The 13,290-nt window shown below is 41.4% G+C and overlaps 1 protein-coding gene across 1 annotated transcript in view; it reads left to right on the top strand.

The window, feature by feature from the left end:
* The window catches only part of cenpe (centromere protein E), a 33,362-nt gene that overhangs the window by 1,812 nt on the left and 18,260 nt on the right, over positions 1-13,290 (top strand). Inside the window, exons 4-29 of the mRNA XM_046060016.1 lie at positions 32-150; positions 240-359; positions 1,300-1,381; positions 1,483-1,550; positions 1,628-1,702; positions 1,817-1,868; positions 1,985-2,072; positions 2,611-2,740; positions 3,580-3,699; positions 3,800-3,952; positions 4,042-4,192; positions 4,304-4,397; positions 5,154-5,601; positions 5,763-5,819; positions 6,293-6,460; positions 6,591-6,665; positions 7,107-7,175; positions 7,862-7,993; positions 8,996-9,173; positions 9,249-9,403; positions 9,496-9,789; positions 10,173-10,319; positions 10,529-10,708; positions 10,831-10,980; positions 11,242-11,463; positions 11,550-11,651. Coding sequence (XP_045915972.1) covers positions 32-150; positions 240-359; positions 1,300-1,381; positions 1,483-1,550; positions 1,628-1,702; positions 1,817-1,868; positions 1,985-2,072; positions 2,611-2,740; positions 3,580-3,699; positions 3,800-3,952; positions 4,042-4,192; positions 4,304-4,397; positions 5,154-5,601; positions 5,763-5,819; positions 6,293-6,460; positions 6,591-6,665; positions 7,107-7,175; positions 7,862-7,993; positions 8,996-9,173; positions 9,249-9,403; positions 9,496-9,789; positions 10,173-10,319; positions 10,529-10,708; positions 10,831-10,980; positions 11,242-11,463; positions 11,550-11,651 — 3,629 coding nt within the window. The remainder of the gene's footprint in view (positions 1-31; positions 151-239; positions 360-1,299; positions 1,382-1,482; positions 1,551-1,627; positions 1,703-1,816; positions 1,869-1,984; positions 2,073-2,610; positions 2,741-3,579; positions 3,700-3,799; positions 3,953-4,041; positions 4,193-4,303; positions 4,398-5,153; positions 5,602-5,762; positions 5,820-6,292; positions 6,461-6,590; positions 6,666-7,106; positions 7,176-7,861; positions 7,994-8,995; positions 9,174-9,248; positions 9,404-9,495; positions 9,790-10,172; positions 10,320-10,528; positions 10,709-10,830; positions 10,981-11,241; positions 11,464-11,549; positions 11,652-13,290) is intronic.

Below are 13,290 nucleotides of genomic sequence, written 5' to 3'. Positions count from 1 at the left end.
GGTATATTTCTATTCTGTGTTTGACCCACAGGAACCATATTTGCTTACGGGCAGACTTCCTCTGGAAAGACTTTCACCATGATGGGGAGTGACCGTATTCCTGGAGTCATACCTCTGGCTGTGGAAGATGTCTTCCAAACCATTAAGACTGTAAGAATTGTATCACATGTTTGAAAAATGCTGCTGTTTGTTGTGTAATCATTGTTTATTCTAAACAAGGACATCCTTTTTGCCCAAAGTGTCCAAAGAAGGAGTTCCTCCTCCGGGTTTCTTACATGGAAATCTACAACGAAACTGTGACTGATCTGCTTGTTGACAGCTGGAAGAGAAAACCCCTGGAAGTTCGAGAGGCAATCAACGTAAGTTAGTCATTTGGGAGCTGATTATGTTTCAATTTAGATCTGTTGTTGGTTGGCTGAGAGGGCAATATTATATTGGGCCTAAGCTCCTTCGTAACCTACTTCACACACCAGGAGCACTGAACGCCTGAAACCCTGAAAATATGTATTTTCCTATTTAGGCTTATGCCAAATGGCGATTGGTTTTTCATGCGCTGATATTATGGCGATTTTAACTAACTCGCTGTCAGACCTAAGATGACATAAAAACAGTCTCTAAAATCTGCACCCCACTGCAGTGTTTCCCTTTCATTGATTTATTTGTGGTGACGTGCCACAATACCAACGCTGACTGCCACATACTATCATAATTGTCAAATCATAATTCATTGTGGAGCTGCATGCAGTGCATAGATTTTTGCTCTGCACTTCTGCTTGCTGTCTCTCACACACAAACACATTGAAACAGGGCCGTCTGTATATAGCCCCTCCTATTTGTGCACACTCAAAACATGATCATGTGCTGGAGGAAAGCTGGTTGCCAGTGTAACACCAAAATCTAAACCCAAATGATGATGTTTTCCTAAACCTAACCAAACTGTAACCGCTTCACAACGTCAACAAACCCTCTGGCTCTTAACTTCCCATTTGGGTCACAGGATCTGATAGGTCACACATTTTGGTGTCACACCGGCTTTTCCGCGATTCCATAATCAATCTATAGTTGAATGGTCAGTATCATGAACACTGCTCCACAAATGTGTTAACTCTGAGAAGTGAGTCTATCTGTTTTCTTAACACAACGCTGTCAATGTGGAGACCCACCTTCAAATAAGTTATAAGTAAGCATGTAAGGAACCTAGCTAATAAGGATATGTTAACATTAGAATACAGCTGAGTTGTTGAGGTTAGCACGCTGTAACGTTACATAACTGCAAGTCAATATGATTGCTGTGTGCAGAAAAATATCTATGTGGCTGACCTGACGGAGGAACTGGTTACGTCTCCTGCACAAGCCCTGGCCTGGATTCGGAAAGGAGAAAGTAAGATCTGAGGTTATTACTGAACATGAATGATCCTTACACTGTGCACTGCACACTGTGTGTAACAACCAGTGTGTTGTCTTCACAATCTGCCTCTGTAGAGAACCGTCACTATGGAAAGACAAAAATGAATCAGCGGAGCAGCCGCTCACACACCATTTTCCGAATGGTAAGCAACACCACAGCATACAGTAGTATGAAGCATTCTGGGGAAACGTGTATTTTTCATGAGTTGGTTTTCCTCAGATCCTGGAAAGCCGCGAAAGGAGCGACCCAGCATCAGGTGAAAATGCTGATGGAGTCATTATTGTGTCTCATTTGGTAAGCACAATCCTTTTGATTATTGACTTGTTTACTACTTTCTGTTAACTTTGCTTTCTGTGTTGTTTGTATTATTATTTGTGTTGACACAAGAAAGTTTGCTTCATCTTTTAGAATTTAGTTGATCTAGCTGGATCTGAGAGAGCGAGTCAGACAGGAGCTGAAGGTAAGCTGGAGCTAAGTCCATAGACTGCATGAAATGCATACTAGGCCTGCTATCATGTTTTAGTACATACTACTGCATACAGAGTTTCCAGTAATCCATCTGTTTTGATACCCTAGGCACACGTTTCAAAGAAGGTTGCAATATCAATCGCAGCCTGTTCACACTCGGCCAAGTGATCAAGAAACTGACTGATGAAGGCCAGAAGTAAGTAAACCATGGGCATGCAATACATCCAATAACTGCTGACAGGTTGTATTCTGTACTACTAGCATATCATTTTCATCAGTCAGTGTTGAAACGAGCTCGGGTCTCACATCTACCGATGTGGCTGCACTTTTGAGAGTTTGTTGAAGTGATGAGCTCTAACAATGTCTCTGGCTCGAGCTAGCATCCTGACTTTGGTGTGTGTGTCCGCCCGCCTCAGTGAAACGCAGAGAGCAGAGCGTAGAAGCTGGGTGCTTGTAAATGACACCTAAATGAAAACAAAACAGCAGTAAAGTTTTTGTTTGATTCCTCCCACGTTTACTGCATCGCGGAAATCAGAGGGCCCTTCTCTCAGCCAATTATGTGAGTCTCCAAACTCGTATGGGGTCATGGACAAAATATTTGGCTGTCTAGCTCCATCCTTTAGAGTACATTCATGTTTACATACAGCATACTGATGAGAGGAAAAAGAAAGTTTAAAGGTAGATATTGAAACACCCTCTGTGTAGTTGCTGACATTTGCTAATTCTGTCTTCAGGGGTTTCACAAACTACAGAGATAGTAAGCTCACCCGCATCCTGCAGAACTCCTTGGGTGGGAATGCTAAAACCGTCATCATCTGCACCATCACTCCTGTCACTGTAGATGAGACCCTCAGCACTCTGCAGGTTGGTTGAAATGTGCAGAGTTCTGTCCTGCACACCGCCTAATACTCTACTTTCTCATTTGAATATTCAATTGTTGTATTAGTAATACTAAATGGTATGGTATATTTTATACTATTGGTTCCTTTCCCCTGCATATTTATGCAAGATGAAACACTGCAGCTTAGCCGTTAAATGTATGGCTAGAATCTGCTCCAAACATCCAGACTGTGTCTCAATTCGGGTACTTCCTTGAGTATACTAACATGCAGTACACTGCGTACACTATGTACTTACTTGAGTGTGTTAATTTTGATAGGGTAGTGTTGTCTCAAATCAAACACTGCTGTTGTGCACTAACCGGAAATGACAATAAAATGAAATCGCAATATTGCGCAATCCGCCAGAACAGAGGCCGCCTGCAGACCTCCAAAATAACAGCCACGCTTTATCACCCAAAATAAATGCTCAGAATCGGGTTTATTGCCAAGTTCAAACTTACAAGTCATTTTCTTTGGTATATTGGTGCATAAATAAGAATTTATATAAAATAAAAGCAATAGAAAGCAAGTATTGTCTAATCTCTTTTGAAATTATATCGGTATACATTATATACTGATATACCGCCCAGCCCTACTATCCGGGTACTTACAGTGCACTGCATTTTGCCGTACTTCTTAGTGTGACTGCACTTGTGCACTCAAAATAGGAAGTGTAAATATGGAAGTGAGTGAGTGGAGACACAGCAACAGTCGGTCCTGAAAGTGCAGCTCTATGAGAATTAACATGACCTTTAGAGTCATGTAACATAAGACTGACAAATTAAAGCAGATGATATTTCTTAAAATGTATGTTTATATTAGTTTGCAAGCACTGCAAAGAAAATGAAGAACGACCCCCATGTGACAGAGGTGTCTGATGACGGGGCTCTGCTCAAAAGGTATCGCAATGAAATTGTAGACCTGAAGCGACGACTTCACGAGGCAAGTATTTTTCTTCAGTCATGTTCTGTTTGCCCGATCACTGCAAGTTCCAGTACAGCAGCACTGTCTACCCGCTAACCTGTGAATGACGTCCCTGCAGGTTTCTTCAGTCACACAGACAACAGCCACAGAGAAGGAGGTTCTCTCCCAGCTGCTCCAAGAAAAGGGTCAGCTCCAGAGAGAACAAGAGGACCGGATCAGAAACCTGACCCAACTGCTCGTCACCAGCTCAAACTCTGTTTCTTTTCCAAAGGTAAATATGACACCCAATAAGGCTGTAGTACGAGTGCAGCTGTCCCTTCATTATTATAGTCATAAAGATTCTTATTCTGTCCTGTTAAGATTCCAAAACGCAGGGTCACATGGGGAGGAAAGATGCACAAACTTGCCCGTCTGTCTGGCTGTGATGGTGCTTCATCTGACCTCAGCTTTGCAGAATCTTTCTCTCGAAAGAGGAAAGCAGATCGCTCCTGTCTGGCGATCCTGGGTGAAGGTAAACCGATGCACATACAATATTTTTGTCATTTGCATTTTGCAAATCATAATTCATCTTATAATTCCCATATGATAATTAGTTTAATGCGAACACTGGATATTTTACCAGATGATGAGGACTTTAACTGGGAGATACCTGATGGGCCATCAGATGAAATGGAGATGAGTCAGAGCTCTGTGACTGTTCGAAGCTTTGAAGAAAGGTGAAATTAAACTCCTTTTAATAAAATCCGGGATTGATTTGTGACAATTATATTGGCTACATCTGCTTTTGTGCATGAAAACTAGATGTGTGCACAGTGTGAGGAGTGTTCATGGGTATGTTACTTTTCCCTGTAACTCTGGAGCGGCATTGGTCACATTACCACTAGTGAGCTAATTTTTCCACTTAGAAGCTGGGCCAAATACCGCATCTCTCCTCCTGGCGTCTCTTATTGCCATTTCCTCATTTTCTAATTCTGTTGCGACTCAAGGAGCAGGATGGGGTTCTTTGTTGTTGTTTTTTTTTACGCCAAGAGCCAGACCACCAGCACCCGGTGCATCCTACAAGGCAGCCGACCAGAGTAGTGCTGGCTAAATGCCAGCCTTGTGTAGGGCTCCTCTGTTCATTTAAAGAGTGGTTAAATAATGGTTTGTAGAAAACAGTTGAAAACAAAGCAGTGTACACTGCAGCTGTGAATGACACACAGTGCAGTATAAACAAAAAAGTGTATGAATCTGTCTTAATCTGTAGGTCACCTCAAAGTAAGCCCCTTCATCCTCACAAATCCCTAAATGGTGCATTCATGTCTGCAGTTGGTTATGTGTCTTTTCATTGAGTGGCTTAAATTCTGTACTGTTTATTCATATTATATTCTTCAGCTAACTTAAGTTCAAGCCAGAGGCTACTGTAAGTGGAATTAAAACCCTGTACTTGGAGTATTTGTAGGTAGTACACAATATGTTTCATCTTTTTCCAGTCCCAGGGACTTTGTGTCTTCAGAGCGGTTACATGAGCTTTCAGGGAAAGTGTCCAACCTTGAGCTGCAGCTGGAAATGGAGAGTCAACAGAAAGAGGAGGCTATGACAAAGGTAGAAACTTTGGATGGCAGAGTGGCAGAGCTGGAGCTGCAGCTGCAAACAGAAGCTCAGCAGAAGCTGGAGGCCATGGAGAAAATACAGACAATAGAACAGAGAGCAGCCGAGCTGGAGCTGCAGCTACAAACAGAAGCTCAGCAGAAGCTGGAGGCCATGGAGAAAATACAGCCAACAGAACAGAGAGCAGCCGAGCTGGAGCTGCAGCTACAAACAGAAGCTCAGCAGAAGCTGGAGGCCTTGGAAAAGGTGGAGATGTTGGAGGTCAGAGTGGCAGACCTGGACAGACGGCTGGAAGAACAGAGCTGCACTCAAACTGAAACTGATAAACAGGTGTGCTGTGTTTAATATATCTGCTTACTGAGGATTTCTCCTCTCACTTGGAGGTCAACTGCCATAAAACATGAGAATAGAACATTTGAATACTGTTTGGTTTTGGTCTGGCATGGTAGTGTCTGCTGGTTTGAGTCTAATGTTCATACCTTGTTTTCCAGATGAGAAGAGAGTTTGCAGAGACCATCCAGCTGTGTGAAACTCTTGCTTCAGAGAAGGTAATACTTGATGGATCACCTCTTCTGTAACTTTAACTCAATTCACAACTCGGTATGTTGTTTTTTGCATATGAAAGCATAGAAAAACCTGTTAACTTGTTACCGTTTAAAGTAGCAATTATTTTCAGGTTCTGTCTCCCAGATAAAGTAAACCAAACCTTAATCTGGAGTCATTTAGTTGTGGAGAAGCTATCATATTCTACCAGGAAATCTAATCTGTTACTTCCAGACCAGGCTGAATGTATTCCAAACTATGTCTGAGAGAGCCAATTTCTGGTTTTAAGGGCCAAACAAGTGAAACGCTGAAAACATCCAGGGATTATTAAATGTTAAGTTATATGGTTGGGATAGTGTTTTTACATTTAGAACCAAATGAGGGTAAGCACTTATTCAAGCTACTAGTGATGAAAGGTAATGTGTTTCAAGTGGAAATGCATACTGTCGTTAAATTGATTGAAATTGTATGTTTATAGGAAATGGTGGCTGCTGAGCGGGACTATCTGAAGCAGGAGCTGGGGATGTTCATAGAGCAGACTAAAAGTCTGGAAAAAGAGAAAGCTACGCTGTCAAAGGAGCTGGAGGAGAAGGGAGAAATGGACGAGTTTAAATCTCTGGAAGAAGAGTTCAGGAAAGAGCACGAGGTAAAGTTTTTCCACTCAGTACTTGGATACAAGTACAGCAGAGTCAGATGCATTGGGTTTGGCTTTGTTACTATGTAATATTATTGTAATTTATTTATGCTGTGTTAATTTTCCTTGTATGGTCTTACAGAACGAGATGCAAAATGAAATCTCTTGCTTGAGGAAGGCCCTTGAATCCTCTGAACTCCAATGCCTGGAGCTTCGGGTAAGATGATTTGAGGAAGATGAGGTTTACAAGGCGTTTGTTTTGTGAGAAACTAAATGAGTCACCAAGAGGCTATGTAGGGGAGACTAACCTGCCTGACACACTATCAGTAACTCATGGATCCAAAAACGTTTCAGAGGTGTACAAAAGTGTCCAGCAGGCGTACAATGGCAAAAAAAATGAGGCTTCCCCCTCTCCTTCCATTCACAAAAATAACTGATGGTATCCCTGTTGCTACGGCCCCAACACTATGTGACCCAATTACTGTTAAAAAAAAAATCTTTGTCCTCACTGACTAGAAGTTTCAATTCTTGTTAAAATATTGAAGGTTAGTGAATTTTTAAAATAGACATGTTTATTATTCATGTAATTATAACAGGCCAGACTTTAAGATTGTGGCAGTTTAGTTAAATATTCTTTGTTTTTTGTTTTTTTTCCAAGAACAAACTAGAAACTTTGTCTGAGGAGCTGAAGAAGAAAACTGAATTTGCAGAGGATCTTCAGAGTATGGTATGTGTTTTTAATATGGTCTTCTCACTGTAAGAAGCATAAAGGTGCAGCATAAAAACTGTCCATAAAATGACTCTGATGATGCAGATCAGGATTTCCAAAACAGATTGTACAGTATAAGTATAATCATTGAATAAAAGAATAACGTCACATTACTACTCTATACAACACTACATTATACTACGCTACACCAATCAACTACTTTAAGTGCACATAAACATAAAATAGCATTCTGTACATGATTAGATTAAATATGCTTTGAAAGGTTGAAACTCTGTGTTTGAAGCTTGAACTCCTAATAAAAAAGGTTTTGCCATATTGAAACTAAGTTGACTAGCAACTCTCTCAAAGAACAGTCTAAACTACAAGTGCAAAAGTTTCAAAATAAAAATTTTCAGTTTCAAATCTTTTTTTACCAACATTTGCACACTAGTTTTCAAATCACTATTTTCAAGGTTTCAAATTAGAAAACAACAGTGTTCTCTCTTACGCTGAAAATAGAGGGTACAAACACAGGAAATGCTTTAAATTTTTTTTTAAATGGTTTGCATTGGAGATGTCATATGGGAGTTGCAGGTGAACCACAGAAAGTGTGTGAAGTGTAAGTGCTGAAATTGGTTACAGTGATGGAGGCATGTGGCCTCTGTCATTGAGCAGGCTAATTCTGTGACGTTGTCTCCGTGCAGAGTGGTAAGGACTTGGTGCAGGAGGTGGCAAAGCTTCGTCGCTCTCTGGATGATGCTGAGGGGCTCAGCAGAGACACAAAGAAGGACTGGGCTGTCCTGCGCAGTCAGAACATTGCTCTAGAGGAACTGAATGTAAGTGGGAACATACAAACACTTTTTAGTCTGAACATCTACTTGGCAGTTAGAAGTGGTTTGCCATCTGGCAAGAAATACAGTATTGGGGTTTTTCCTGGCTCAAAATGGGCCTTTGGGGGGTGACTTTGCATGACAGTAAGCGTGATCGATACGCGTACAGTAAAGGGAATGAGTGACCTTATGACCGAAATCTATGCATTTTCTTATTTCTGACCATTTGATTAACAAAAAATGTCCACAATCTGGAGGAGTAACAAGTATGAATTAGTGTATTAATAAATATGAATGAATATGTTATATTAAATATAAAGCCCGACCTGATTTTTAACAACAAGACCTTCATGGACTAGAGCAGAAAATATGGATCTGATGCAATGCTACTATACAAGCAATCCCAGTGAGAGAGGTTATAAGCAGAGACTGTGGGATGTATGTATGGATGCTTCAAAACCCATCATCAACACTGACAAAGAAACAACTTCTAGCTCAGTGTTCTAACATCTGCAAACGGCAGCTCCTATCACAACTAGAGATTGACGAGGTACAACAAATATGCTACGGCAAGGGGGAGCCGGGAATACAGGTCAGCAGGTAGATGTTGTGTTTTTTTTTTTTTTGTTTTGTTTTTTTGTTTTTTTTTACGATTTTGCTGACTTTGTGAGATTTTGCTTATTTGTTGAGTTGTCCTTGATTTTTGTGCTTCTACTATGGATAAGTAGGCTACGTAGTTAAATTGTTTGTTTTTTGTCTGTTTTAACGGTTTATTGTTGATGTATGATCAGGAGTCCGCAAAGGGTGTTTATATTTTGAAAATCGACCGGATTCTCTCTGCCATTCTGTATCTGACTTCCTGCCTGGTTCATCTGCTCTGTGCTGCTTGACGCGGCTTCTGTCAAAAATAGACTGGCAGTGAATATTGAACATTAGCAAAACTTTAATTAAATTTAATTTAAATTTCCCCAAATCATTCAGCCCTACTTGTCATGATCTTATCTCCAGGTCACTCTGACTGCCAACCATGAGAAGATGGACGCTGAGGTGAAGAGTCTGAGGATTCAACTTGAGACCGAGAAGTCGCGCTACAGAAAGATGCAGAGCGATCTCCAAAAAGAGCTGAATGTTGCATTTGACGAGAACACCAAGCTCACCACTCTGCTCGATGGAAAAGTTCCAAAAAGTAGGTCAGCTAATCAGGTTTTGAGTGCAGACATTTAGTCCGTAAAATCAGTTCTAAGATGTTCTCTTTCTCAAGATCTTATAGACAGTGTGGAACTAGAGAGAACAGTGGCCAACCTGAATAAAGAGCTGACAGCGTCTCGTGAAGCAGAGGGAGCCCTCAGAGCTCAGCTGGAGGAACTGGCTTCATTCCAGACTCTTCCAGATAAGATAGACAGTTTGATGAAGCAGGTGAGTCTTCAAACATCCTATAAGAACAGTGTCCGAGTGAAATGGAGAGCATAATACAGTTATCATGTGATTTTAATTCTGTGTTGTCTCAGGTGTGTGAGTTGACTGAGGAGCTGTGTGCTGTTGAAACTCATAAGGACAGCCTGCTCTCAGCACAAGCTCAATGTCAGGAGGAGGCTCAGCAGCTCAGAGACTCCCTGCAGACCTCCCAAGATGAGATTCTGAAAACCCAAGCAGACCTTAGTGCTGCTGTGCTCAGGGAGAAAGAGCTGAGCCAGCAGTGCGTTGATGTAACACAGCAGCTGGATTCACTTCGCTCAAACTTGGAGCGCTCTGATGTTGAGAAGAGTCAGCTCATGGCTACCATTGAAGAGACGGGCTTGAAAGTAAGTTATGGAATAGAAAATAGGTGCTCTTTGCTCATGATTCAAAGTACACCCTTCATAGATTTAAAATGAATGAATATTTTTTGGTAATGTTCTGTCATTAGGAAACTGGTCGGGAATGTTCTTACTTATATTTACTTGCTGATGTTGATGGCTGTAGCTACACTCTCAGCAACTCCCTTAAGCACTTGGTCATGGCGCCATTTATGGCACCCAAAATGTTCCTGGGGGTCAGTCACTAAGCCAGAGTTCCAATTACATCAATTTAAGTGTCTGCTTGGACAAGGTATCAGCAGATAGCCACTATTAAGACTGGAATTGTGGCCAGAAAAACTTGATCGGGACATCCTTAACACAAAGTCACAGTAATGTTTTCATTTTAGCTGGAGGAGAGAGAGCGACATATGGCAACACTAGAAGAAAAGCTGAATGAGGTGCAGCAGCTGATGAAGGATTTGGAGGAGAAGCTTGCTGACAGTGATGCTTTCAGAACCACAGAGGAGGAGATCAGCAAAGAACTCCAAGAACGAGTATGACATTGATGATCCTGGCTTTTATTAAATTAGATATGACTCACTGGTGACGTTGACATTCCTTGACAAGTCAGACGTTTGCTGTATGTCATCTGTTCTCCAGTTATTAGTTATTACGTATGTGCTGGTATTAACTGTAGATCAATTAAGTAGTAATATCATGATTGTAACAAAGTGTTTGTTTTCTTTTATTGGCATATTTCTAGCTGAATCAGCTGACTGAAGAGCTTCAGCATGTGCAAGCTGAGAAAGACGCTCTCCTTTCTGAGCAGAATGCTGGCGCCCAGAGGTCTGCAGAGGAGATGGAGAATCTGCTGTCAACAGTTACAGCTCTCACTGCAGAGAGAGACCAGCTCAGGACGGACCTGCAGGAAAATGTGGAGATGGTAAAAATCCCATGTGACTGCTTTGCCAGTCGAGTTTTTAAAATTCATTTATGTCAACTGTGTTGGGCTTCTGCTGTGTTTTTGTCATACTCTAAAAGGAAAATAATTGTTTTACTAAACAGATGATTGACCATCAGGAGGAGCTAAGGACAGCCCTGGAGAAAAATCGTGTACAGAAGGAGCAGATCAAACAGCTGGAGACTACACAAACATCCAGGAGGGATGTTCCTCCCAGTGAGATGAGTGCACAGCTAGAGGAGCTGCAAACACACGTGAGAGTTTACATAATGAAAACTGTCATAACAAACATGTACTGTTATCCAGGAGCCTGCCATGTTTCTCTGTTCAGAGACTTCATAACTTTATACTCACTACAGACCCACTTCAGGTGGTAACATTGAGGCACTGAGGTTTAATACCCAGCCCTAGTTAGCTAGAAGTTAAAATGATCACAATACCAAATGTTGAAATTGTCTGAGGGATTAAATATGTCCTGTGTAATTAAATCCTGATAAGTTTTCACAATTTAACAGACGAGGACTCTAGCTGAGGAGCTGGAGAGTGTGCGAGCAGAGAGAGACCGTCTGCTGTCTGAGAGGACGGCCAACACTCAAACTCACAGTGAGGAGGTGGAGAAGCTGCTGAGCAGAGTGACGTCTCTCAGTGAGGAGAGAGATCAGCTGCAGGACACCCTGGAGGGACTGAGACAGGAGAAGCAGCAGCTCAGAGCAGAGCTGGAGGACAGGATGGAGATGGTATGTTAACATTGTTTCTTCTAAAGTGTTTTTATAGGTCTTGAATCCCAGTCCAGAAAAAGAAAAGAATATGTTCTCTGTTGCAGGTTGCACAAGCCCAAAGTGGGTTCACCCAGCCAGAAAAGCTGACCCCAGAACTGCAAACACAAGATGAGAACATAACCCAACTACAGCAAAAGGTAACAGCAGTGAAGTTAATAGTGTGATGATATTCTATATTTTCCTTATTGTCAACAAGCCTCACAGGCAGAGCCAAACAAACAGTGGATATATCTACTAACAAGTCTAATCATAGCCTGATGTCTCTTCTTCCTCGGAGCCACAGAGCTCCACTGTTCACTAGAAACTATTAAACCCAGTGAACATCATTGTTGCACTGGGTGACATGTTCCTTTCACACCACGAACACCCAACACTTTAGTTTGTTCTTTCTCAGGCCCACACACACTGTCCTGCTGCCCCAAACACTCACTAGAGTCTCCAAAAAATGCACTATTTCCTCCTGAGAAATGTTTGTATAAAAAACCTAAAACTATAATAAGTGAGCCTTGTTTTTTTTGTTTTTTAAATTAAACTATGTGTGCCCTGTTTTAAAATATGTATGTATCCAGTGGGCTTGAGAGCCGCAGACAAAGTAGGGAAGTCAACATTTTTTAGCGATGGACCAACACCTTGCTGTTTTTGGTCTCTTTATAGTATTTGTTGACAGTAAGCAAAAGCTGGATTAGTGTCAGCCATGTCTCAAGCAACTCTGGTGGTTGATACTTGAATTATGTACTGTGGCCATTTTCCACCGCAGATAGAGCAGCTGCAGGCTACTCTGCAGGCCGTCAGTGAGCAGAAGAGCCAGTTGGAAGATGATCTGCAGCGTAATGTGGAGCTGGTGAGTTGAAATAGTTTTTGGTCAAACTGAGATCTGACGTTTTGTGGTTTAAATGTGATCACATTGCCAGGGATGTTGAATAGCTTGTACTCACACATTACTATATATTTTTTCTCTTGTATGGATGAATGGACAATTTGCTACTCTTTCCCTCATTTTCAGGCTACAGAGACTCAAAGCCTTCTACATTCACTTCAACAGCAGCTCCAAGAGCAGAATCAAAGAAACACTGACCTGGAAAGACTAAACCAAGAGAGGCAAGCTCAGCTAGAACAGCAGGTTTGTTTCTTACAACTAGTGTGCGAGATTAAATTGTGACCAGATTTCTCGTCAGGTTAAAAGCTGTCTCGCAATATCGCATTCTATTAAGCCACAAAGTAAAGCAAATGTATATCTGATAACACTCTCGGAGCAAATCAACTCCACCCAGCTGATGCGACACCTCTTGCACGGTGAGTCACAGCCAGTTGTGACAGAGTGGTAACGTAGCTGGTAGAGTCTTGCAATATAAACATCTAAAAACTGAGCAACTGTTCTCTGTTTGGGACTGTGAGCTGCACTTCAGAGGTGCTGAAATTAACGTGTGGATTTGTGTTGAGATTTCTGTGTGATCACTAGTGTTGTCTGTTAGTTTTACATGCAACATGTAGTCCCAAACTGGGTCAGTCAAAACGGTCTGAAGCAGGAAAATACCAGCAGAGCAGTAACATAATGCACGGCAAAGTAAAGGGCAGGTGGACTTCTCATTAATTGATTAAGTTAGTCTCGTAATATTCTGACTTTTTTTTTCAACATGTTTTGAACAGAAAGTTTTGAACATGAGCAGAAAACCTGCTGAAATACAGGAGCTATTAAAGAGGTCATATTATACTTTTTGGCTTTTGCCTTCTCCTTTTATTGAGTTATATACTTTTTTTTTTTTTTTTTTTTTTTTTTTTTTTTTT

Source organism: Micropterus dolomieu, linkage group LG10, assembly GCF_021292245.1.
Source record: "Micropterus dolomieu isolate WLL.071019.BEF.003 ecotype Adirondacks linkage group LG10, ASM2129224v1, whole genome shotgun sequence".
NCBI lineage: Eukaryota > Metazoa > Chordata > Actinopteri > Centrarchiformes > Centrarchidae > Micropterus > Micropterus dolomieu.
The sequence above is the reverse complement of the archived record's forward strand: the minus strand, read 5'-3'. Positions and strand labels throughout refer to the sequence as shown.